The 25,043-nt window shown below is 37.9% G+C and overlaps 3 protein-coding genes across 4 annotated transcripts in view; 1 reads left to right on the forward strand and 2 right to left on the reverse strand.

Moving 5' to 3' along the window:
• The window catches only part of lmod2 (leiomodin 2), a 12,230-nt gene extending 6,746 nt beyond the window's left edge, over positions 1-5,484 (reverse strand). Inside the window, exons 1-2 of the mRNA XM_011491229.3 lie at positions 4,886-5,484; positions 4,285-4,713 (exon numbers count right to left, since the gene is read on the reverse strand). Of these exons, the coding sequence (XP_011489531.1) occupies positions 4,285-4,713; positions 4,886-5,161 (705 nt within the window). The 5' untranslated portion in view covers positions 5,162-5,484. The remainder of the gene's footprint in view (positions 1-4,284; positions 4,714-4,885) is intronic.
• Positions 5,485-6,499: 1,015 nt separating this feature from the next.
• On the reverse strand, positions 6,500-13,087 carry asb15 (ankyrin repeat and SOCS box containing 15). Of its 2 annotated transcripts, none has more exons than XM_011491068.2 (14): positions 12,998-13,087; positions 12,692-12,798; positions 12,573-12,625; positions 12,333-12,464; positions 12,095-12,259; positions 10,778-10,884; positions 10,558-10,696; positions 10,304-10,475; positions 9,739-9,899; positions 9,087-9,231; positions 8,855-9,010; positions 8,678-8,780; positions 7,338-7,491; positions 6,500-7,235 (listed from the first exon to the last, which is right to left on the reverse strand). In XM_011491068.2, exons 2-14 carry the CDS (start codon positions 12,796-12,798, stop codon positions 7,078-7,080), a joined length of 1,752 nt encoding a protein of 583 aa, XP_011489370.1. In that variant the 5' UTR covers positions 12,998-13,087; the 3' UTR covers positions 6,500-7,077. The 2 variants fall into 2 exon arrangements, with proteins under 2 accessions (XP_011489370.1, XP_011489369.1); XM_011491067.3 differs by having other exon boundaries at positions 12,911-13,058.
• Positions 13,088-17,927: 4,840 nt separating this feature from the next.
• LOC105357082 lies at positions 17,928-24,908 on the forward strand. Its single transcript, XM_023952579.1, has 7 exons — positions 17,928-18,240; positions 18,986-19,093; positions 19,232-19,288; positions 19,374-19,532; positions 19,767-19,920; positions 20,105-20,202; positions 23,157-24,908. Exons 1-7 carry the CDS (start codon positions 18,229-18,231, stop codon positions 23,304-23,306), a joined length of 738 nt encoding a protein of 245 aa, XP_023808347.1. The 5' UTR covers positions 17,928-18,228; the 3' UTR covers positions 23,307-24,908.
• Positions 24,909-25,043: the final 135 nt, after the last annotated feature.

The raw sequence follows: 25,043 nt of genomic DNA on the forward strand, positions 1-25,043 counted from the left end.
GTTGTTACGGCTGTGGCCATATTTAGTTTTCTTTTTTTTTATTCTGTGTTAAGTGTATTTTCTATCAGAGTGGGACTACTGCGCTTTTGTAGATCTTTGTGTGTCTGTTTCTGTTGATTACTTTCAGGTGTGGAGCTTGAAAAGGTTGTGGCTCCCATTGGACCAGAGCTGATGGAGGCAGCCTTTAAAAGCACTGTGTGGAACTCTAACCTGTAAGACGGGAGTTTTGATGCAACTTGTCCTCTGTGCAGCTTTAGTGTTCTTCTCCCCCTGATATGTAGTAGTCTGTTGTACCTTGCGTTCAGGCCCACTCTGTGTAGTCTCTTGTTTGGTGTGGTTATTTTTTAAGTGAAGCTGTAGTTGTGAACTGCCATTTTCTTTCACATTTTTCTCCAGTTCACTTTTTCTTTTTTTCCCCTTTTCTTTTGCAGGTAAAATTTCTGGGACTGGATAGGTGGGGTTGTGTTTGTTGTTATGGCCACGGTGCACTGTTTGCTTCAACTCTTGAAGTTATTGTTTGTATATAATTTTACTTGTAAGTAAATTAGTTACTTTTCACGTAGAGCAAGACTTTTAGTAATTTTAGTATCGATTGTTGGTGTTTGTCTGGATACAATCATTTTTTTATTTTGATTATTCTAAATCTCCCATAGACCAGAAAAGGGCATAACTACATACAATATTGTCTTAAGTCATTTCGTCCATTTCCAGTCATGAGGTGAAATCACATTGTTTTGCATTACAAAAACAAAAAACAATGTGATTTCACCTCATGACAAAACAAAAAACCAGAACCCATTAACCAATTTTCAGGTTAAAAAAAGTATTTTTATGAGCATTTATAGGAACAAACAAAAGTTTTTTTACATTAAGATAATTGATGGGAAACTACTTGGAGACTTGGCATACAGACATGCTCCTCCTAATTCTTTAGTGACAAGTAACAAGATCCTTCAATTATTTTTACTAGGCAGTTTACTTTTTAATTTTTTTCTCCATCAAAAATAGTGTTGTCCCCCAGCTAAATTGTGAACATGATTAAATCCTGCTATAAAAAAATACAAAACATAAAAACATCAAACCCATTGCAGATATCAATTATGACATTGCTCAGAAAATAAAGAAATAATTAAGATGATAGAAATGAAGCCATCTTCTTAATGGAGTCATTACTCACAATCATAACTAGATTTTTCTTTACAGTAATGCAAACATTGCACATTCATGCCACATTAGATTCATTCAATAATTAATATCCAATGTATTTAAAGTCAAGTGTTGTTTAATTTGTTGCCTAAAAGGAATGGGAAGAAGTGAATTTATATAATCCCACCCTGACTAGGTTATTTCTTTTATGTATGTTTATTTAATTAGTTGCCATAATTCCGGTGTGGGTACCGGATGTTCTCGGGGTCCTTCGGGGTCCTTCGACCAATGATGACGTCACACTATTTGATTGGCTGTAAGTTGCCACGACCAATGAGTTAACGTCGCTAAGTTTTTTTAAAAACTTTATTGACAATTGCGGTATCATACATTAACAATGACATTAACGTTAATAATGAACAATAACGATGTAATCAATATTGCCTCGAAGATCAGTCACCATTGCCAAATATAACATATTGACATAGAAAATAAAGAATAGAGGGGGAAAAAAGAAACAATGAACATAACACACAAATAAATAAAAACATAAGTAAAATAAAATAAAGGAACATAGAAAAAATCCAAGTAGTCTAATACTAGTTAAGTTGGGGTACTTGTGAAGTTTGTATTTCTGAACAAAACTAAGCAATTTCAAGCCATTCTTCTTTTTCATATAATGAAGTGATTGAAAGTAAAAACAGAGCTCTTTATTAAATGTTATAAAAGTGGTTTGGTCTTCAAAACTTGACCTCACCAAGATGGCGGTGCTCTCCTCCTATGAGGAACCACGTGATGTCTCCTCTAGTGATATAACTCATTGGAAGGACCCTGAAGGACCCCGAGAACATCCGGCAACCCGAGAACATCCGGTACCCACACCGTCCTTTTCAGATGAAGTGCAGACTATTTACCAAGTAACAAATGGAGTGCTTATTGATTATCCTCCGAAAACATTCTCACATAATTTCCGTAAACAATATTAAAAATGATGAATGCTAATACTGAGGATAAAAGGCAGATATTATCAAATGATTAGCAAAGAATAATTGCATGAGAATGAAAGTTTCTGCATCAGTTTGTATGTCGATTTCTGCAGTTCAATCGATAGCATCAGAATGTAAGCTCTGTTGAGGGTTTTTTAATTCTTTTTTTAAGCCTGAAAATTCATTTTAATTGAAGTTTTGTTTTCATTGAATGTAAATAAACTTTCATCATGCGTGTTTTATTTCCAGGCAAAAAGGCAGACAGAAGTATTTTTTTCTTGAAAGGTAAAACTGTAACAATATAACTTCTTGCTATTGTCTGCTTTTCACTCTCTTGAAATAGCCGCATAAGGTTTTTGAAATCCTCCTGTTGGCCAAATGTATAACATGAAACATCAGAAACACCTTTAACTTCAACAAACCAATAAACCGACGCAGATGGAACTTGGAGTCCTTCATCATTTCATGTCAGGTAAACTGGTTCTGGTTTAATGGTTTTCTTGGTGAACAACTATTAACAGCAATGACGTAGTTTCACTTTAGAGACAAGATCAGCAAGTTCTCCTTAAGACAGGGTTGGATAAGATAAGACTTTTTATGGACTAGACTTTATTCAAACCATTGACTGAGAACTGGACCAAGTGACATCACCCATAGAAAATTCTGACTTCCACTTACAACGACATATGGTCAATTTTTTTCTTTTTTCTTCGCCATTTAGATGCCGCCATGTCATGCCAGACGACGTCGGTAAGCAGTGATTGGGCCAAGTCGGTTTGAGTCATCGTTTCAATGGCAGCCAATCTCGTCAATCAGGAGTGAGCTCGGGTGAATCTGACAATCAACTCTCTCAAATGTACTTTTATTGAGGCACCTAATTGGCCAATAGTTTCTCTGGATTGTATTACATGGACGAAGACGTCCGTTTCAAATCAGTTGTGAAAGAAGAAAACTAATAATCAGAACCAAAAAAAAGCAATCAATTTCTGATTTGGAATCAATGAATTATATATATAGATGATGATGATGATGATGATGATGACTTTATTAATCCCACAATGGGGAAATTTCATATATCTGTGGCAGCAAAAAACGACATTCAGAAATAATCTATAATCTCAAAAAAGGACATAAAAAATGACATTTATATTAAATTATTAAGAATATTAAATAATTAAAAATTATAATTACAATTATTATTGAAATTATTATCGAAAATGAGATTCATAATAAATAAATAGATTTTAAATACTACTACTACTGATAATAATAATAATAATCACAATAATAAATCAAAGAAAGATAGATCAAAGAAAGGCTGCAAACCAATGCTGAGGTTCGAGGGTTAACTGCTCCATTTTGGATGGAGTCTAGTCCATAAAAAGTCTTATCTTATCCAACCCTGTCTTAAGGAGAACTTGCTGATCTTGTCATCTCCATATTGAGGCACCTAATTGGCCAATTTAAAACTTTAATAACTTTCAATACAGAAAAAATATCGTGAAAAAATGTAAGGATAAAAAAAAGGTAGCAGAGTAAGAATGGGTATTCTGACAATGGTCATTCTGTTTATTTCTCAATAAATGTCTATTGGATTTTGCCTTCTTGGAACCAGCAGCTATTTCCTGTTTGGAACTCGAGAGGGGAGGAGTCACTCAGTCCAGTTCTCGTATACTATCAATGGGACAAACTTTGTTTATGGGATTTTAGATGCACTTGAATTTGAGAGATTGGGATTGACTTTGTGAAAAAGCTTTGATACCACAAAAAACCCTGCAAACTTTAAAGAACACTAACGCAAATGCGTTTTTGTTTTTTTTGGTGTAACCGTTGTGCTATCTTAGATGACCCCACCTTTACATTGATGTGTTCTCCCTACCATGACAAAGGTGGATAAAGGTGGAAGGATTTCATGGAATCCATGGACACCAGTGAAGATCACTAATCATTAAAAAAAAAAGGTTCAGAGCACTGTCTTGTGGGTCTAGATGACCCAACTCCCAACGTTAAAGTGTCTAGGATAGCACAAGGGTTAAAGTAGATGTCCCACAGTATTCGTTCCTACTAGAACCCTGACTTGAGCTCTCTGGGCTTCATGCTCCATGGCTACCAGAGGCATCTATGTGAAAGTGTGCAGATGAATCCAGAGTACCTGTGAGATGTCGTCAATGTTGTTGAGGTTGATCTCTGTGAGCTCTGCGTCGTTGTTGAGGGCTCTCTGAAGGACGTCGTCCACCACGGTTGGGTTTCTACTCGTGTTCGGGTCACCAGGGGGGGTGGGCGAGGCTGACTCCACCACTGCAGGCTTGACAGGCGGGGGTTTGATGACCAGTGCTCTCCCCAACTCTGAATGCTTCATGGGTTCAGACTTAACTTGCTCCTCCTCCTCCTCCTCTTCCTCGTCATCTTCTGTTACAGGTTCCTCTTCCTCCTCAATATCCTCGTCTTCCTCCTCATCACAGCCTTCCTCTTCATCTTCATTTGATTCAATGCTTTTTTTCTGCTCTTTCTCATTCTTATCTTTTTCATCCTCTTCTTCACTGCTACCTTGAGTCACAAACTCTCTTTCCTGTCCTTCATCCTGTAATTTAATAGAATTATTAAATCGGAATGTTGCACTGTACTGAGGCGTACCTGTTATCAGAAGGAAGCCTTGAAGACAAATTATCTACTTTGAAGCTTGTCTTCAAACAGCTTCCCATCTGGCACAATCTTCAAACACCAAACAAACTCAGTTAAGCGTCTCCACTGACCAGTTTGGGGCTTCCTCCCTCGATCTCATCCTCCAACAGTCTCCGGGTTTCGTTTTCCCAGTATTTCATGAGTGCCTCCCTGCTGAAGGTGCCTGTTGGGGTTTTGTCGGTCTGGTCTCTCTGACGGAGTCCTATTGGCACGTTGGCGTCCGGGTCAATGTCCACCAGCTCCTTCTCCAACTCAGCCAGCTCTTCCGGGCTGAGGGAAGCCAAGAGCTCATCCTCATCCACGTCTTCATACTTACTCAACTCTCGACGATATCCAAAATAACTCATGCCCCAGTCCTGATAAGCACAGGCCAGATCCTTGAAAATGGAAAATCTTAATTAAGAGTAGATTCCACAACAAAGCGGAATCTTCTGAGAAACCGAAGAAAGGTTCAATCCACTGAGGGGTTCCTAAAAAAGTGCCCCTCAAAGGCTCTGGCTTCAGTTGAAGAGCTCCATGCCAAAGATGGGTTTTTGCTGATAAGAAATCACTCAAATCTGAATTCAATTTGTCTCAGCTGCTGAATTTATGGGAGACGGTCAGTGCGTGGGTCCTCTCCCCTCTAATCTCTGCAGCTGCTGTTTAAGCCTTAAGAGAGGGATCAGAGGGGAACGTACCAAAGTGTGGGCCCCATGATGCAGCGTCTTTTTTTGGGAGGCGCAGCCCTGAGAGGCAGAGCCACAAAAAGCCTGTGAGCTCAGAGGCCGTGTGGGTTGTCAACATAGCAGTCAGTCACCTCCACTCGAGTGGCTTTGTTCATGGCCAAAAAAGAGCAACTGGCCTGAACAGATATGTAGAACAAGACAAACACGGATCCTGTGTCACTAAAAAAATGGCAGAGGACGCCTCTGCAGGAACATCAGGGTGGTTTTCAAATGGCTTAACGTTAAAGATGCAAACATGAGTTGAATGCAATAAAATTACATGAATTTTTCCTCAATTTTTTTCCATCTACTTCAATTTCAGATACGCTCACAAAACTTTGTTTTTCTTGTCCCATCTAGTTTGAATTGGTCATTAAGGACAAAGCTAAAGTGCAGTGACTGTAGATGGATCTTTTCAAAATAAAAGTCCCCATGCAGTGTTTTACAAGCAATCTCTGCAGTCACATGCCTAATTGAATCACATGTTCAGTCATTAACCAGCAACCCAACTGACATGGCTATGTGCTGCTCAAAGGCTGGAGGATGAACTCTTTTCAGCTTTCTCACTACAATCAGCACATCTCAAACCTGCAGAAATAAAAGCATAAAAAGCTAAATTGTTTTCCTTTGAGCTGTACACTTAAAAAACAAAAACAAAAAATTCCTGCCTCTGAGTGTCCTCTTCAGCTCGAGAGGTCAATCTTCCAGACTATCATCTATGGTTATGGGGCAATTATTAAAAACAAAAGAACCTAGAGGGACATTTTAAACCAGAATTAAAATGAAAAGTCTTCTAATTTTAATTTTACTTTGCTAATTGTGACAAAGTCCTTTGAGTTCCTGAGTTTTGTTCTCTTTCCTTGCACCAATAAATGAGTGCATCAAGTTTTCTCCTTCCAGCAGATCTTTAGGTAAACTGGCCCAAAAAAAAGAAAAAGAAAAAAGAAGTTGCTGTGTAGACAAAGGGATGGCGTAAAGAAATCAATCAAAACAAAATGTTTAATGCTCACAAAATTAAAGGTGAAGAAATGGGAAATAAACATGTTACCATTCCTTACACATGACATTAGAAAAATACAACTTGAGTACAGTTTGCACATTTCCCCCTCATTGAACAGCATTTTAATATCAGATTATTTATGTATTATAATCTTTGACATTCGCCTCCAATTACTGAAAGTTAATACATTTTCGTCATCATATCAGTTATGTGCATAAAAAATAATTGATTTACATTATGTTGATTAGGAAAAGCTGTTGAGATTACATGTATGGATACAGTTTCTGATGCTGAAGTGATGTTAGATAAACATGTCTGCACATTTAGGTCCAAAAATGACACATGTAGCTTCTAAAAAATGATTTATTAAAAAAATAACAATTAATGCTTGCATAAATAAAGCCTTTTTGGTGCATCCATCAATTCTTTACATTTATAGTCTTTCCACACACTAAAAGTGCAGAAACTCGTGCTTTTATTCAAATAGCACAGAATGCATTAGTATAACCCGTAAGTAATGTAATTCATTGTAGCTGTTAGTGAGTGTTTTTCCTTTGGATTAGAATACGAATGGGTCCTGCTCTCTGTAGGTTATGTAGCTCGTCACCCTGGGAGGAAAGGGAGCAGCGGCCATGGCTTCTGGGTCATTCAGCGTCCTGATGCTCACTTGACTTCGGACCACCAGTCGACACAAGTGTTGAAGAGAGCGAGGGCTGCCTGAGGAGTGAGGGCAAACATTGCAAAATACCCCAAACTGAAAAATTATCAAATATATTTACATGGTTTTTTTTTGGTCTGAATGTGTGCTTCTGGTTTTACTGAGTGTGGTGGAAATCTCCTCCCACTCTGGCGTCCGCTCCAGAAGGCGTCTGAGGTTGAAGCAGATGCGGATTTGGCTGACATAGTCCAGAAGCATCTTCACAACGCTCCCCACCAGATGGGTCAGCCATGACACAGACACAAACTCACAAAACTGAAACAGAAGATCATTAATTAATAAAAGTCTCAGGCGATTCAACTAATTTCAGTTTTTTCCATGAAGGGCAAGGTTGTCTGCCTCCACAAAAGCAAAAAAAACATAGCGGAACTTCAATAAGAACAAATAGTTATTTTTTCCCCCCAGATCCATTCAATAAAACCACATTGTCTTAACTGCATAAAAACAGCTTATGAAAGTGACCAACAAATTTCCTCAAAGGATTGTCAATGTAATTCAAGCAAAAGGGGAGAAAGACTTGACTGTAGCAAATGTTAACTAGCTACAGGCATATGATGAATGATCTCTGAGTCTCCCATTGAATTCTGAACCATAAAAATGAAGCCTGAAGGTAGGGGAGCACGTTGACTTTCTGAAATTGGGAAGGGCAAAGTCAATTTTCAAGCTTTGTTATGTTTACTAAGGGGTCCGCCTACCTGCCAATCAAAAAAACACATCCCCGATTAATTAAGGCAGAAATTTTATCTTAAATCAAAATGAAAACAACAGATCCTCATGTGGTTATGAATAAATATTGAAGCAGAGTAAATTGACACCTAGCTTTAAAGTAAGTTTAAAGCTCTGCATGAAGAGGCATCCATTTACACTTTGCTTTGTGTGTAAATTTAGACTAAAAATGTGATTCTCTTCTGAAACCTGCCCCCTGTGGTTCTCTGAGGAACTGCAACATTTGGTACTTCCTGGAGTGCATCGAATTCAGGAACAGGAAGGTGTAACTTAAATGACCTTTCCACCAATGTTTGTGAAAATGGACACAATTTTCCATTCCAATGCAACATAACAAATCCAATGATCATTTTGTCAAAATATTATATACATAAGAGAAAATACTCAGGAAAAAAATTCCCTTATTAAATAATTTAAAAGAAACAGACTAAAAACTATATTTGGTCTCTATTAAAAAAATTAAAAATGTAAAATCAAAAATGATCTAAAACAATTACACTTTTTAAGTGTATGACTTCTAATTTGCAGACCCCTATTTTAATTTTTTTTAATCAATGTTCTATTTCGTGTTGGTTGTTCTGTTATAAGACTGTATTAAACTGTTTTATTCTTTGATTTCATTGAGGAAAATATCTTTACATATTTTTACTGTACTTTGATTATTGTATTGTTTTGTATTGTATTGTATTTGTCATAATAATTTTAAGAAACGTACCGAAATGACACTTGGTTGACTGTAAATGCAGTAGACTTGGTTATGGAGATCACTGCACTCACCATCCAGATCTTCACAACCCTTGTGACAACACTCAAAACACCTGGGGACAATAAAAAGAAAAACATGGTATTTAACAAGTTAAAAAGCTTTGAAAACTTGGGTTGCTGTACGTGCTTGTGAGCGTGATATCCGTGGTTGAGCAGCAGTCGCAGCATGGCTGGGTCTCTGATGCAGTACTGCAGGGCTGTGGGGAACACTGTGTTGCTTATCACTCTAAAATAACAGTTTATCTCAGCTCCGCGCGACAGCAGCAGCTGCACCAGCTCATACCTGGACAGGAGGATTTGAGATTATTAATCCTTCTGCATGTGAGGGAGTGAAAATAGGGCTAAAGACTGCGGCTCACCTCTCAGCACGTACAGCAACCAAAATGCACCGCAGAGGGTCCAGGTCGGTTTTTGCTCCAGCTGCCAGCAGCATCTCTGAACAGGTCACATCACCGTTGGAAACAGCAAAGAACAGAGGGGTCTTCCTGAGGTCCCCATAGTTTTCTGTAAGATTTGGGAGAAATGTGTGAAATAGCCCTGGTTTTTATGTTAAATCTAGATTTAAAAAATTATCTATCAATGATGTGGTATTTTACTGTCACCAGTAGAAAACTCAGTTTTTATTCCAAAAAAACTACCTTAAAACCCTTGTGCTATCTTAGATGACCCCACCCTTACATTGACGTGTTCTCCCTACCATGACAAAGGTGGATAAAGGTGGAAAGATTTCATGTAATCCATGGACACCAGTGAGGATCACAAATCATTGTAGAAAAAAGGTTCAGCGCACTGTCTAGTGGGTCTATATGACCCAACTCCCAACGTTAAAGTGCCTAGGATAGCACAAGGGTTACACATCACCAAGAATTAAAAATAAACTCTAATTTCAAAACAAGTCTTTATTGTGCATTTTTTTGCTTCTGCGACTTATACTCCAAGGAAACTCAACCATAAAACAATATAAACAAAAGCCATTTTTGATATATAATTTTGATTTATTCAAAGCCCTACCAGAGACGTGTGCATCCAGCAGGGCGTTGACATTATAACCTTTCTGAAGAAGCAGCTCCAGACATTCAGCCTGACCTCCGTCAGCTGCAGAGTGGACCGGGCTCTGGCCTGAAAGACGGATCGCTCTCTGAGTGGTGATGGGGATGAGAGTCCTCAGGGCTCTGAGGAGAGAAGGAGTGAGAGGAAAACAGGAAGAAGATGGATGACAGAGTTGGTGAAAAACACAAAACAGGACAGGGGGGCGATGCTCATTAGACTGCGGTTTGAGCGGCATTCTCATTTCAAGGCTGAGCTGAAACATACGGATCAAATAGAGGGCTCTTTGTGGAAACGGTTTCAGAGAAAACATTGCACGATGTGGAAATTGTCCATGTTTTTCCTCAAGCGCTTGCTCACTTTTGGAACCAGAAAAGGAAAGGAAAGAATTTTAATTTGTCTGGGGCCACTTTTGTTTCCTGGGAACTACATTAGTCTATTAAAATTAAGATGTTACGACCCGAGAATGCAACTTTATATAGTTCATCAGTGTGCTGCTGTGTGATCCTGTCAGAGAGCTTTAGCTCACAGTATGTGTCCTTCATATGCAGCTCTGTGGATGGGGAGCTGACAGGCGTAGCTTGCCACATTTGGGTTAGCTCCATGCAGCAAAAGCAGTTTGATGCAGTCCAGGTTTCCTGATCCAGATGCATCATAAAGAACGGTGTCCCCATTGCTGGCCTGGGCGTTTACATCACCGCCTAGAAGTAGATGGAAAATAATCACTGCTGGCACAGATTCACACACATAAGATGGGTGCATGCAACCCTTTTTGGTGTTTACCATGCTGTATGAGTATGTCTAAAGCTTCTGCTTTTCCATGCTCTGCCGCTATTCCAAGAGGTGTGACGCCATGACCGTCTCTCGCTGAAACGTTGGCTCCATGTCGAAGCAGCAGCATCAAAATACGAGGACAGCCCACCTGGTTTCAAAGCAATTCAAGTTGTTAACTTTTAGCCAAAAGAATTCTGTGATGCATACACATCCTTCACCGCTCTTTCACCTTTGCAGCTTCTTGGATGGCTCTCCACTTAGTGAGGCACACCTGCTCCACAAAGGCCCCACCCATAATGAGAGTGTAAACCATCTCATATGAGCGCTGCTTCACTGCTGCGATGCACATAAAATTAAAAAAACATGAGAAAAATTGCAACAAATAAGAGTTCAAATTCAGTTATGTACAGTTATTGCAGCATTTGCTAATAAAGGTAAACACCTAAACTTGTTTTAGTTTGTTTTTGCTTAATGAGTTCTTGAGAGAGAATATTTAGGTGGACAAATTTGCCTAAAAATAGCTGCTTGTGCGTGAAAATGCTTGAAACCAGCAGTGTCTGGTTAAAAAAGGCATTGAATCGATAAATGGCTATACCCTTCTTGTTTTTGTAAACCTTCAGCTTCTCACTTTATCATAAGACATAATCCACTATTGGTGCTATCAGCTGTTGTATTCATGCATAAATGTTCATTCATCTTCTAAACCCGTTTTGTCCCTTTCAGGGTCACAGGGCTGCCTGGACAGGTGACCAATTTACCTATGAAGAATTTTTTTTGACAGGAGGTGGGAGGAAGCCGAAGACTCCAGCATGGGGAGAACATGTAAACTCCACACAGAAATGTCTCCCATTGGTGCTCTGTTTCAGGTCCCCCAGCCATCGCTACTCTTTTTGGTTTATTTCTGCTCTTTGCTTCGCTTGATAGTCTGTCAGAATTTCACAAAAATGTACTCGTATGTGAACTGACACCTTTGTTTTTAGGTGAACTTGCATTTACTTGACATATCAGATCCCATTCCTACCCAAATAAATGGACAATTTAATGAAATAAACACTGGAATGGACCAAAAAGCTCACTGTGAAAGTGTACCCTGTACTGTAGGATTTTTGGTTGCATGTATTTAAAGGGACACGTTATTAAAAAAAAAAGTAGAGTTTTTGGTGTTTTTAACATGTTCTTGTGGCATCTTTCTCATGATGGAGGACATTTGTAAAGAAAGCCGCTCTGCAGAAACTATGTCCTAAAAAACAACTCAAGTTTTATTTATTTATTTTTTTTGTTTTTTGCTAAAAACACAAAGAAAACAGTGGGAACACTTCTTAAAATAGATCAAAAGATGATCAGAGTGGGGACCTAAAAAAATCCATTCTTTCAAAATTATTTTGAAAATGCTGTATCTGTGGTAAAGCCCAAATAAATTTGTCTATGCAGTGAATGACTCCATATATGTCCACCAGTGCTGAAGCTTAAGGGTGTATGTTTTTTGTAGTGTGGTGTGGACACAAAAACATATTTTTGGCACAAACGGAACCCCATATTCAGCTACCGAGAAGCAGAGGAGATTCATTTTTGCCATTGGTGTTGTGTGGCGAAGCTCCGTGCTGCAGCAGCATCTTTACATTTGCCACTCGGTCGGCCTCAGCTGCCAGTGTCAGAGCCGTGTCTCCATCCACCGTCTGCTCCTCTAGCGTGAAGTCAGCCGATGTCAGTACTGCATGCAGGAAACAAAGGTAAGAACCTCGCCTCCAACTTGATTCCACCAAAACTTTGGTTGGAAATCTCACCCTGCAGCACAACCTGCAGCATCTCTGGATGTGGCTGCACCGCTGCTGCATGCAGAGGCATCCAGCCCCTGCCATCTCTCTCCTGGAAGGTAGACTCGCAGCATGACAGTGCCTGCAGCGCATCAACATCACCTGTCGAGGTGCAGGCCACAAAGCAGCCCCAACAATTGTACAAATACATTTTAGTAACATTACAAAATATTTAACATAACCTCAACCATAAACACTAGGCAGCTTTACCTTCATCAATAGCTTCTATTATTTTCACAAAGGCTTCACTGTTCTGCTTTTTCCTACAAAAATGATAGAGATTATTAGAGAATGCTACATCTGAGCTGCTTCTTTAATTTACTTCATACCTGTTTTTATCTACTGAGCTTGGCAACTTGTAGGCATCTTGAATGCTCTCCCGGATGGCAAACTTGATTAGTTCTTCATTTATTGCTTCCCGCTCAACATCCTCCATCTTTATGGGGACAAAACATGAAATCAAGTAAATGACTTGTTGAAAAACACTGGTCTTTAAGTTTCATGCAACCCACTCTTCCTCAATCAGCTCATTCAAGCATTGAACTCACAGTTTGCGTCGATTTTGTGTCGGTATTTGTTGTGTTGAGATGACAACAAGCTTAGTCACATTTTGGGTAGCCGTGTCAAAGCCTCACCTTGTGATCCAAGAAACTGCCCTTCAGCTCCCTGCCGAACTGTCTGTGTGTTTTTGTTTTGCGGGGTCTTATGGCTGCCGGGGGCTATATTTATAAGTGGCCTCTTTTAGTTGACCTGACTCAGCTCAGTGTGTCGCTTTTCTCCTCTCCAGCAGCAGAGCTGTCTGCTTAACATCTTGTAGCAGTTGACTCAACCATGGCAACACTGTTCAATAGATTGATTCTTAGATTAATGCATGGTGCACAATGATTTCCATATCGATTTCATCATTTTTTTTTAGATTAATTGTCAGAAATGGTTACATAATAAACTTTTATACAAGAATGTACAAAGACAAGTAAATTGGGTTTAGTAAATTGTGTTGAATTAGGGGTCTGCTTGCTGGTGCAGTGGTTAGCACCCTCGTTCCATAGGTTCAAATCCCAGCTCGGAACCTTCTGTGTGGATCTTGCATCTTCTCCCTATGCGTGCTCCAGCTTCCTCTCGCAGTCCAAAAACATACTTCATAGGGTGAATGATCATTCTAAATTGCCCCTAGGTGTAATTGTGTGGCCCTGCAACAAACCGACAACTTATGCAAGTTGTACCCCGCCTTTGGATTGGATCCAGCAAACCAATGACCCCAAAAAAGGAATATAGCAGTTCGAGAAACTGGCTAGATGTTAAATTCACTTCCATCAAAAAAATTTTTGCACAATTATTGTTTCAATCTTTCCCATAGTTTGCATTCGAACGTCCAACACTACATGATTAAATGGACACTTTGTGCACCTGCAATCTTTACTACTTATTAAAACAAACTACTATAAAATGGGAATAATCTATACTTTCTCGAGGTTTCAAACAAAGCAACAAATTCAGTAAAAATACTGTGATCAGGAGTGAAATGGCTACACTACATTCAAATGCAAATGTTTTTTTAATTGCTCCTCAGCTGGCAGCCATCAGGAGGACGCCTGCCAGCTGCGTGGTGTCTCAAAAGAAGGAAGATCTGCACAGAACTGTTAAAAGGCATAAACGGGTCACACGGAACCGAGAAGAGGAGATGGGAGACTGAGTCTGGCAAGTTAAGAAGCAGCTGGAGGTATTGACTTACTGCCGGGACACCTCAGAGATGTCTTCAGAGAAACTACAGGCCCAGCTCGCTGAAAGGAGGACCCAGCTGTGCGATGCTCGGCTGAAGGAGCAAGGGTTAATAGAGAAAATTAACTTGTTGGAGGATGAGATAAAATTTCTGTTGTAACTCATCTGGAGAGCTCAGTGAAAGATTCTGGAGTTGTCGTTCCTGATGCTCTGTCAGAAGACACAGAGATGGAGTACCTGCAGAGGGTTGTATTCGAATACATGATGGAACAGGAAACCAAAACAGTGTCCAAAGTCTTGACCTCAATGATAAAGTTTCCTCCAGACCAAGCACAGAGGGTTCTGGAAAAAGAGGATTCAAGAACACTTCCATGGCAACGATTCTCAATCGATTTGCGTTATTTACGATCACATTGTGTGCTGCTACTGTGCTGAAGGGGAAGACAGTCATGGATTAGAAAAAGCTTTTCTCTCTGTATCTCATGGTGTGTGTGGGGGGGGGGGTGATAAAAAGGACTTGTTCAATGAACATAAAAAAAATCATGGAAAAGATTTCCACGAAATGTAACTTATGTCTTTCAACACGAGGCAACTGTGATGTTCCAACTTAATTTACTTTGTTTGGGTCAACCAACTTGACTTAAGTTTGTTCAACTCAATGTCTTCACTTCATTTAGACCAAGTTCTATAATGTTTGTTTAACTTCTGTTAGTTTTTGTGAGAAGAAAACTTAAAGTCAATTCTACTTTGATTCTCTTTTTTATTTTCACTCTGATTTGATTGGACTCACATGTGATAAAGTTTTGTCCAACACGCCTTGTCATTTCCATAGTAAAGACTTGGATGACCCCAGTAGTGTCTCGCACTACAGGACAGGAGTTCAACTATCAGGAAGTTTGACTTTAATGATAGAACCTATAACTTTCAGGGGTTTGGTCATCATCCTCTCCCTCCCCTCACTCATGGTGCCGACAGAAATAAACACAACAGGTTAAGTTAAAACAAAGTAAAACAGCTAGACAACAAAACACATGGACAGAAACTCACACATAACCCCAATCTGCCAAAAGGGAATGGTATCCCACAATTCTTTGTGCTGCCAGATCTTTCCAGTGTTGTTTGAACTTATTTCAGTGAAATTGGCTCAATATAAAAAAATGAACTGAAAACGACTTTCTAAGTCTTTGTAAAGTCATATTTATTTACTAAACACAGTTATGTACATCTTAGAAACTCATTTCATTTGAGTATGAGCCACATATAATGGTTAGGGAATTTGTACAAACAGCCAGTTTCATTTTTTTCAGTGTGTGTGTGAAAGAAATGGTGTGTGTGTGAAAACTTGTAAAAGCTTCAAGGGAGTTTCATTCATTCATGTTCTAAATCCGTTTTGTCCCTTTCGAGGTCACAGGGCTGCCGGAGCCTATCCCAGCCACTCGTGGGCGAAGGCAGTGGAGATCCTGGACAGGTCCCCAGTCTGGCGCAGGGCCACAGGTCACACACATGGACAATTTAGAGCACATGTGTCAAACTCAAGACCCATGGGCCAAATGTGGCCCACCATGTCATTTTATGAGGCCCGCAAGTTTTTGATTTCTTAAAATAAAAAATAAAGAATGGTGTGTACTTATTCATATCTAGGGGGAATTGGACTTGAAATATTAAGTCCTATACATTAGGACTTAAACACTGTCCATATAACCTAACCTGACAGAATCAAATGTAAAAGGATTTATGCTAGAGTAACAAGAAAACATGTGTTTTCTATGCAGCTGTAATTGTCACTTTAAAAAGTTATAATAAATCAATAAATAATGAGTTATTTAACATTAAGGAGTAGTTACATTTATTTTTCATTACATTTAGTTACATGTAAAAGTTATATCTGGCCCTTTGAGGACAGCCACTATGCTGATGTGGCCCTCGGTGAAAATAAGTTTGACACCCCTGCCTTAGAGTAATCAATTAACCTATGAAGCATGTTTTTGGATGGTGGGAGGAAGCCGGAGTCCCTGGAGAAAACTCACGCATGCACATGGAGAACATGCAAACTCCACACAGAAAGGTCGCCCATCGATGTTCTGTTTCAAGTCCCCCTGCCAGGAATTTCACAATCTTCCATAATCCACAGTTTAAAAATTCTGTTTCTTTATGTTTTATATTATAAAAAAAATTATTTAGGGTTTGTTTAAATGTCTACACTTTGCTTTCGACTGTTGTTTTTAGTTGATTGTATGTGTCTTAACTATTTGAGAATTTTGTGTTCATCCATCTTCTTGCTCGTCTGTCATTGGAGCAGTTGCAAATTATCATATAATAGAGATTTCAGTATTTTTGGGTGTTTGCTTGTCACTTTCCCCATCCTCTCATACTCAATCTGGTCACAGCAGATGGTCGCCTTTATCCAGTCTGGGTCTGCAGAAGGTTCCCATGATGTGCAACCAAATTTTCTGTTCCATAGTTTTAAGATTTGTTAAATAAAGCTTAGTTTTTCAAACCCTTTATTTATGTTATAAATATAAATTGTATTTATAATATAATGTGATTTCAGTGTACTGTAAAGTTTGTTTTCAGTTTAATTAATTATTACTAATTGTTTTATGTTGCCAGTGCTGGGGAGGATGCTGGTTGCACTGGTGGTGATGGGGGAGTTCTGCTCCTGTTGAAGTACTGTGAGTCCAAAAGAACCGATCCAAGAAGCAAACAGTTTATACACAACAGCCAAGCAAGTGGGCAGGCACCATCTATCCAACTTTTCCAGGGGAGAAATATTTGTCTTGTTCAAATTATTTTAATTGTGTCTATTTAATTTGGTTGTGTTGGATTGGCATGCATTTATTTTAATGATATTTATGAACTTTTTCCAATGATAGTTTTGTTTGTTGTCTTTGTTGATGGTTTGAGTTTCGCCCTTGTTTATTAAGTGGTCTAACCAGACACTGTATAAATGTTTTTCCTGGTTTGTGTTCTTGGGTCAGTTTATTTCAGTCAGTCAATCTGTTTATAGGGTAAAGTTTAGTTAATTTCCTTGTTGTTGTTTCTATTTAACGCTTTCAAGATCTCAATTATTATCATTTCTTTTTTTTCTCTTATATTAACCAAACCTTTTTTGTGCGGTAATTTTAAACGATTTCACACTGAATAAAGAGTGACTGACTTGTGTAATGCCCTCCTGTGGTTGCTTGATGAACTGCGCATGACTTCACTTTTAGTTCGTAGTGCGCTTCATTCTGGAAGTTGAAAAGTTGCTTCAAACTCCTCTCTTTTGCATCCTATAGAAGTGATGAAACTTAAAACTGAAAAATAAGAGGAAAATGTAAATTCTTAAAAAAAATTATTTAGCTGGATAATTAGTGTCAGTTTTGAAATATCATGCAAGCTGGCTGAAGTTGACTCATGAGTGGCTTGCTTGCATATTTTACAATTCATTAGTTCTTGAAACATGCAAGTCTTTGGTCCATAACATTTCCCACTCTCCTCTCTTCAATCCATTTATACATTAACAGTTCCTGGAATGTCAAAAAGAGAGCCAGTTATGAGTACACTCTAAATTTACCTGGCAGAAGCTTCCGGATCATTGGTGGAAAAAGATGCATTTCCTCAGTTATGACTGCCATTGATATTCAAGTAACATTAATTAGGAAAAAAGATTTTTGCGTGGGTTAACTCAATCGTGCGCACTGTTGGACTTCATCATCAAACCCAATAAATAGTTGAAATATTCTAAACAGAACAATTAAATCAGAGCTGACACCACGACAAAAAAAATCTAATTCCATGTTATTGTTTTTTTTTTTTGTTCTTTTTACAGACAATATTATGGGAAATAATATATTCTAAGCAAAAGATTCTCTCTAGAGAACAAGCACCCACTTCTCCTGATGACCAAATTGATATGTGGGAGTTCATGGAAAAGTCTCAGACAGCGTCAGCGTGTGACATAATGAGTCAGCTTGTAGGCGGCCTCTCCTCCACGTCAAAGACCCCACCAGTTTGTCTGAAGTGAAAACAGACTGCTGGCCGGTCCTCAAGTTTCACTACACGTTTGGATGTTACACTCATACTCACAAGCCCAGAGATGAGCTCCGTCTTTGAACTGAAAGCATTGATTTTCATGAAGCGGATTTGAGAGAGGCTCTTTCTCCATATGAGGAAGAAAGTAAGTATTGCTTTTGTGCTTTTTTGCAGTTTGTTGAAATTTCCTTGACTCTTTATTTTTTTTAAAAACTCACTCTTAATTTGCAATTTTCTGCAAACATTTTGGGAATTTATTAAGAGCAAAACAATTCTGTTTAATTTTTTATGTTGCAACGTGCAGTCTTTTTTAATCCAGTTAATGCAAACAAATACAGAGACATCCCCAAATAATATGATTTCAGTGCAGTTACATGTGAGACAAAACAGAGGAGCACCTATTGTGGAGGCTGCTTCCTTTTTAGAGCTGCATTTAGATGCATTTGGTTGCATTAAGAGGTAATTGCTCCATATGGAGCTGCTGGTGCACTTTCAGATGGAAAGCAACAATAAAAAGGCACGAGGTGGATGATTTGTTGGAAACAAAGGGAGGTCGAAAGCAGGATGTTTGGACTTCAAAAGAAAAGATGGTCGGTATTTCTTTGCTCACCCCCCCCCCCCCCCCCCCCCCAAGAAAAGGGCAAAATAATGTTTTGCACAGTCTTATGTGAAAATGAAATAATAATCTTCATTCATTTTGAACTGAACTTAGTTTTAAGTTTTCTACTTAAGCATCCACTTTCAGTTGCAAACGTCAGTGGGATTTTGCAGTTATTGTTGAGGTTTTTCTGGTTGGCTTCCTAACTGTTGCTTCTCTAAAGTGTAATAATTTTAATGTCTGATGAATGATAATTCCATTTGCTGCTCTTGTTTGCTTGTTTTCTCTACAGATCTTGCAAGCTACTTGGTTCCTCTTGAGTTTGTTATTGAGTTTGAAACTCTCCTGTGGAAAATTTGGAGCACCAATTACTGATGATGTGAACAAGCTGTCAGTTTTGGTGAGAATGCTCAGTTGTTTCAAGTTCATCACATGTATAGCAAAAAAATAGGTCCTCTTTGCTTATCCAATTGTGAGGCTCTGATGTAGTGTTAAAGGGAAACAAAATCATTTCCTGTTCTTTTACATTTCATTTTAGAAGCAGAATATTCCCTCTGATTATGAGATTCCGGTTAGTTACATTCCCAAAGAAGTGGTATGTACGGAGCATGTCACACAGTCAAATTGCAAATGAGGGACACTGGATTTTGAATAAAAGGGTCTCTGTTTTTTGTATTTAGGCCGGCACGTGCTGGGTGGTGTTAAATATCTACCCTTTGGAGCAAAGTCTTCGAAAGTTAAGCACCATGTTTGGTGCCATCTCCTCCAACAAGGACACCATAACAGTCTTTATTGCAATGCTCAAGAGTTTACGTTTCACCTTTGATCATGAGGAGCTGGTTAGTATTTTTGTTTTGTTCTAAAAAATAGACAAAAATATAAAATATCCTCTAATATTTTTGCAAGAATCCACAGTTGAAATCTTCATGTTGTGCTGTGAAAGTAGCTGTCCAAAACCCTGTAGAACAGTTTTAGGCAAAGGCATGCCACATTTAGACAATCCCTGGCTGTTTTTTTCCATACTAATTGCATAAGTGAGTTATTTCTAAATGGCTTATTGGTTGAATCCCTAGGAAACTGTGATGCAGGTCTTCCAGTGTCACTATCAGGAACAGAGTTTACAGTCAAGTCTTTACTTTGACCACATCAGAGATGTTTTACGTGCTGCAGCTCAAGGATCATCAGGCTTCTCATGTAAACCACCACCATGCCGTAATCATCAACAGGGTAACTATTATTTCAATGTGTTATATTTTTTGTAAACATGGAGGGAATTATAGAACATTGATTTATGGTCCGGGGCCCCAATTATGGTTGTTACATAAAGATCGAGCGAGCTCCCCTGACCACTATCATATTTCTAATGTGTAACGATCAGTTGCGCATTTCAGCTAGTTTTTTTTTCTTGCAGGTCAGGAAAAGAGTCGTGGACACAGCTGGCTCATGAGAAGTCCCCTGCTTTTGGTGCTCATCCCTTTCACAACCTGTGTAGTTCTCATAGTGTGGCAGGTGAGAGAGAAGAGCTTATTATAACCTTTAACCCTGACCTTGGAAAAATAATTTAACTATGAATAGATGACTATAAAAGAAAAAGATGTGCCATGGTTCTGTTGATATTGAAGGAAAAGCAATTTAACCGATACAAATACATCTTCACATCCCTTCCCCCACAAATGAATGGGCTTCAATAAACATGATGTCCCTTATAGTTAATGATGATTATTGTTTAAAAGTAGTAAAAGTTTGTAATTTCCAAAGAACCAAATAAACCTCAAAATTCAAATGTATGTCGAATATATGAAATCTTTATATATATATAATGGCATATATATATATATATATATATATATATATATATATATATATATATATATATATATATATATATATATATATATATATATATATATATATATATATATATATATATATATATATATATATATATATATATATATATATATATATATATATATATATATATATATAGTTATAGTTATAGTTATAGTTATAATTATTGAGCACCAGGATTGTTCCAGAAAATGAAGAAAAAGACATTTAGTAAACATTTTTGCCACTAAGAATAGTACCTATGGATTTCCTAAGGATGCAGAACTGATAAAGCTTTCCAAACGTTTCAAAATGTGGCTGCAGCATCGTGTCATTGCATGCACTTGTCTTAAAAAGTAAACAAAATAATGCACAAAATTAAACAGATAATTGGATATGATCTCAGGAAACATCACAACAAACATCACATGCTACTGTAATTACAAATATAAAATGAGTTTTTTAGTCAGTAAGAGGTAAGTTTTACATTTGTTTAGATAAATATTAAAGACCCACTCCTCTGAAAATTGTGTTTATGTTGTTTTTAATGTTTTCTTGTGGCATTTTTCTGATTCATGGAGATATATGGAAAATAATCTTAAAATTTGCTGCACGGTGGCGCAGTGGTTAGCGCTCTTGCCTCACAGCAAGAAGGCCTCCGGTTCAAGTCCCGGCTGGGGGACATGAAGCAGAACAACAATGGGGGACCGTTCTGTGTGGAGTTTGCATGTTCTCCCCGTGCATGCGTGGGTTCTCTCCGGGGTCTCCGGCTTCCTCCCACCGTCCAAAAACATGCTTCATTGGTTAATTGGCAACTCTAAATTGTCCCTAGGTGTGAGAGTGAATGGGTTCCCCCCCTGCCTTCGCCCACAAGTGGCCGGGATAGGCTCCAGCAGCCCCTTGACCCCGAAAGGGAAAAATGGTCAAGAAAATGAATGAATCTTAAAATTGCAATTCTGAGTATTTCTTTATTCAAATTGCTGTGAATTAGGAGCAGATGAAGAAAATGCTGCTGGAAAAAGCTCATAAGTGTGACATACAAGTTACTATGGCAAGCCACAAGCTCACTGAGAACACTTTTAAAATAGATCCAAAAGATGATCGGAGAGGAACTTCAACAAAAGTGAATAAATCTAGCCTCTAGCTAAGGTTGCCGTGCTTAAAACTGGAAAAATTAATACATAAATCATTTATGCCTTCTCAAAATTGTGACTTGTTGCTCCCGTACCTCGCCTACATTGATGAAGTATGGGGGAATATTTATAATCATTTCATTGCATCCATTTACATGTTACAACAATAAGCAGGCCTGATCATTTACAGCATAGGATAATTAGAGCATACTAATCAAGTTTATTACAGTCACAATCAATTAAAATACAGGATATTGTAAAATATCAAACTGTACTAATATGGTAAATGGTAAATTGCGTATACTTATACAAAGCTTTTCTATCTTACTCAAAGGCTTTACAGTCACAGTCTCATTCACCCATGCACACACACATTCACACACTGGTGGCGCCTACGCTGCCAAACACTGACGCCAATCTACCACCAGATCATATATCATATAAAGTATATAGCTAACATCCAGAAATTAGTTATATACCCATTATCTAAGAGGAAAAGGAACATTTTAGTTTAATAATGGTAAGAACCAACCATAGGAGATTTTGTGTGAATTTCAAATAACCTGAGGTCTAAAAAAAACTTTTTAAAGTTCTACTCTAAAGTTATAAGCATATACTATGGGCACAATACCTGAATATATGATAAATACTAGCATGTAAAGATCATTATGTTGACATTATTGATATCAACCAAAGACTATAAAAGAAAACATTAGTACTCATTTATATATGAATGTCATTGTTATTTAAATTGTATATTGATGAAGATGAGCATGTTCATGATTGTTAAAATCATTGTTAAAATAATTATTGTATTATTATCTTGAAAGTAAAGGTATATTTTTTTTAGGGGCTGGCTTAAAATAGCTAAGCTTCCACCTGCTCCTTTCAAACATGTTTTCCATTGTAACTTTTAGATTGCTATTTAATTATTATTATTATTATTATTATTATTATTATTATTATTATTATTATTATTATTACTATCATTATTATTATTATTATTATTATCATCATCATCATCATCTACGATTTTGGATTCCATTTAACCATTAAAGCATGAAGGAAATTAAAAATGCAAGAATCATGGCGGTTTTTGGTTTATTTTGGTTAGTTTATTTTCACTTGAAAAAGGATTTTTTAAATGATTTTTTTTTTTTTTTTTTACTACTCTTTAGAAATCCTTTTAACTCCAAAATATGCTTTTGTGGTTTTCTCGTTGTTGTGCAATAAGACATTATAAACACAAAAAAAAACATGCTTGGGTTAACTTTCCATCAGTTTCTGTGATTTGCATGTTTTGTAAGGCTTGCTGTGTCTCTAACAAAACCTCCAGTGGGACATAATTTAGTGAATACTTCCGGGAAGTCAAGTTAATTGCAGCACATGAATAATTTAAAAGTGAAATGAAAGTTCTATAATTTGTATATTTTTAAATGCTTTTGTCTATGTTGTTGTTGATTTTTATATATATATATATATATATATATATATATACAGGTCAAGTGCAGGAGGAGATTACCAGCTGCCAACACTGCAAATGGCCAAATGGTAACTCCAGACATGATCCCAACTCTGTCTGTCTCTATTCCACTTGAAACACTCACCCACGCCGCTGACACTCAGCCAAACGGGGGAGGAGATCGCTGAACACGAAAGAGGATGGAACACGATTAAAGCAGGGGAAAAACAGACAGCAGGATAACAACTCACATTCCAGGTTGTTCTGTCGTTGGAAGAGCTCAGACGGATGGCTGAGGCTGGATGGGCACTACCCTGCTTTCACTCATCCATGCACCAGAGATAATGGATGTGAGAAAACTGAGCTGCTGCGAAGACCGGTGGTCAAAAGCAAATTCCCCTGACTCTTCAGAGGAAGCAAGAGCTTAATAGATGGCCATCTGCCAAAATATTCTGTGAAGCAAACATATTATTTTATCTTTGCAAGTGAATAGAGGAATTTGGCATATTTTGTTTTGTAGTTTGGTCATATATTATGAAACATTACCGGAGCCTGAATGTTTGCAGAGCCTTTTATTTATTTGACTGGAAGTGCTGATAATGCAAGGAGTCAACACACTGAATTACATCCTGCCTAGTTCTGACTTTGACTGAAATGCATAATTAGCTTGTGGGGGGAAAAAAAACATTAACCTTGCTGTCTGCCCCTATACCATTGAAAGGACTGGTGCAGCTTATCTGAGGCTTCTTTTTTGGACGTCATTTTGATCTGTGATCTGTCATAAAGCAGACCTATCAGTCCCAAACAACAAGTGTCCCACTTTGTGAATCAAAGATTTGACCAGATGGCAGATTGCCATCGCCAGAGGCTTTTTGAATCCAGCCATTGTAGTTCAAAGTTGTTGCCCAGTGATCTATTGATGCTCCCCAGCCCCAGTGAGTGTGTTAGAGTTTGTAATGCCTCATTCCCAGAGTCAATCACGTTCAGTCATGAGAACATGACTCCCTGATTGTGTGCGCCCTTGTACTGTATGTGTCAGAGCCATGGAGCAACAGATAGGGTTGTCACAACGAGGGAAAGTAAGGGAGACTGGGACAGAGACATGGATGGACGGATGAACTCAGTAAGAAGCATAAGGGGCGTTTGTTCTCGTCACAATGGAGGAGGCCGTAGGCAGGAGGAAATGCCAGTTACAAACACGACCGATCTCAACAGATGTCAATGAATCAGCGGGCTAAGAATTTCTCCAGACCGCAGGCTATGAGCCTTCTCTACAGTGTGGTCAGGATTTCACTAATAATTTTTCATATTCTGATTATTTATTTCCAAAATACTTGTATTAAAAGGTTTACCATGTCAGAAAATGTGCTGAAACTCTATTACAAAATGCTGTCCTGTGAATGTAGAGTTTGAATGACAGATTTCAGATTTCTATTATTGAAGCATCTAAGTTATTTTGTCCCAGAAGGAAACGTTTACAGTTAATATACTGACATGTATTGTTAATGACTAGCATATTTACAACATGAATGTACAGAGCCTAAAAAAATACACAATGATAACATAATAAGTTTCAATTGATTTCTGCACTTAAATCTTTTAAGAATACTGGTCTCCTTCTTGTAAACAATGTTTGATAAAATGAATTTCTTTGGCTGAAAATTTTGTTTTGTTATTATTTGTTTTGTCAGAGTTTCGTTTACTCTTTGTCAGCATTGTAAACTTTGTTTTAAGAAACATAAGAGATAAATTCCTGCCATCATGTCAATAAACACCTAAATCATTTAAAAGGGTCTCTTTGTTTTGCTCAGTAAGAAACTGGTCACTGTTATTTATTTTAACTATTTTTAACTCTACATTTGATTAAAAACATGAATTACAACTGGCAAAAACTGTGGTGGTTGAATTTGTTATAATTACATGTT

Source organism: Oryzias latipes, chromosome 23, assembly GCF_002234675.1.
Source record: "Oryzias latipes chromosome 23, ASM223467v1".
NCBI classification, from domain to species: domain Eukaryota; kingdom Metazoa; phylum Chordata; class Actinopteri; order Beloniformes; family Adrianichthyidae; genus Oryzias; species Oryzias latipes.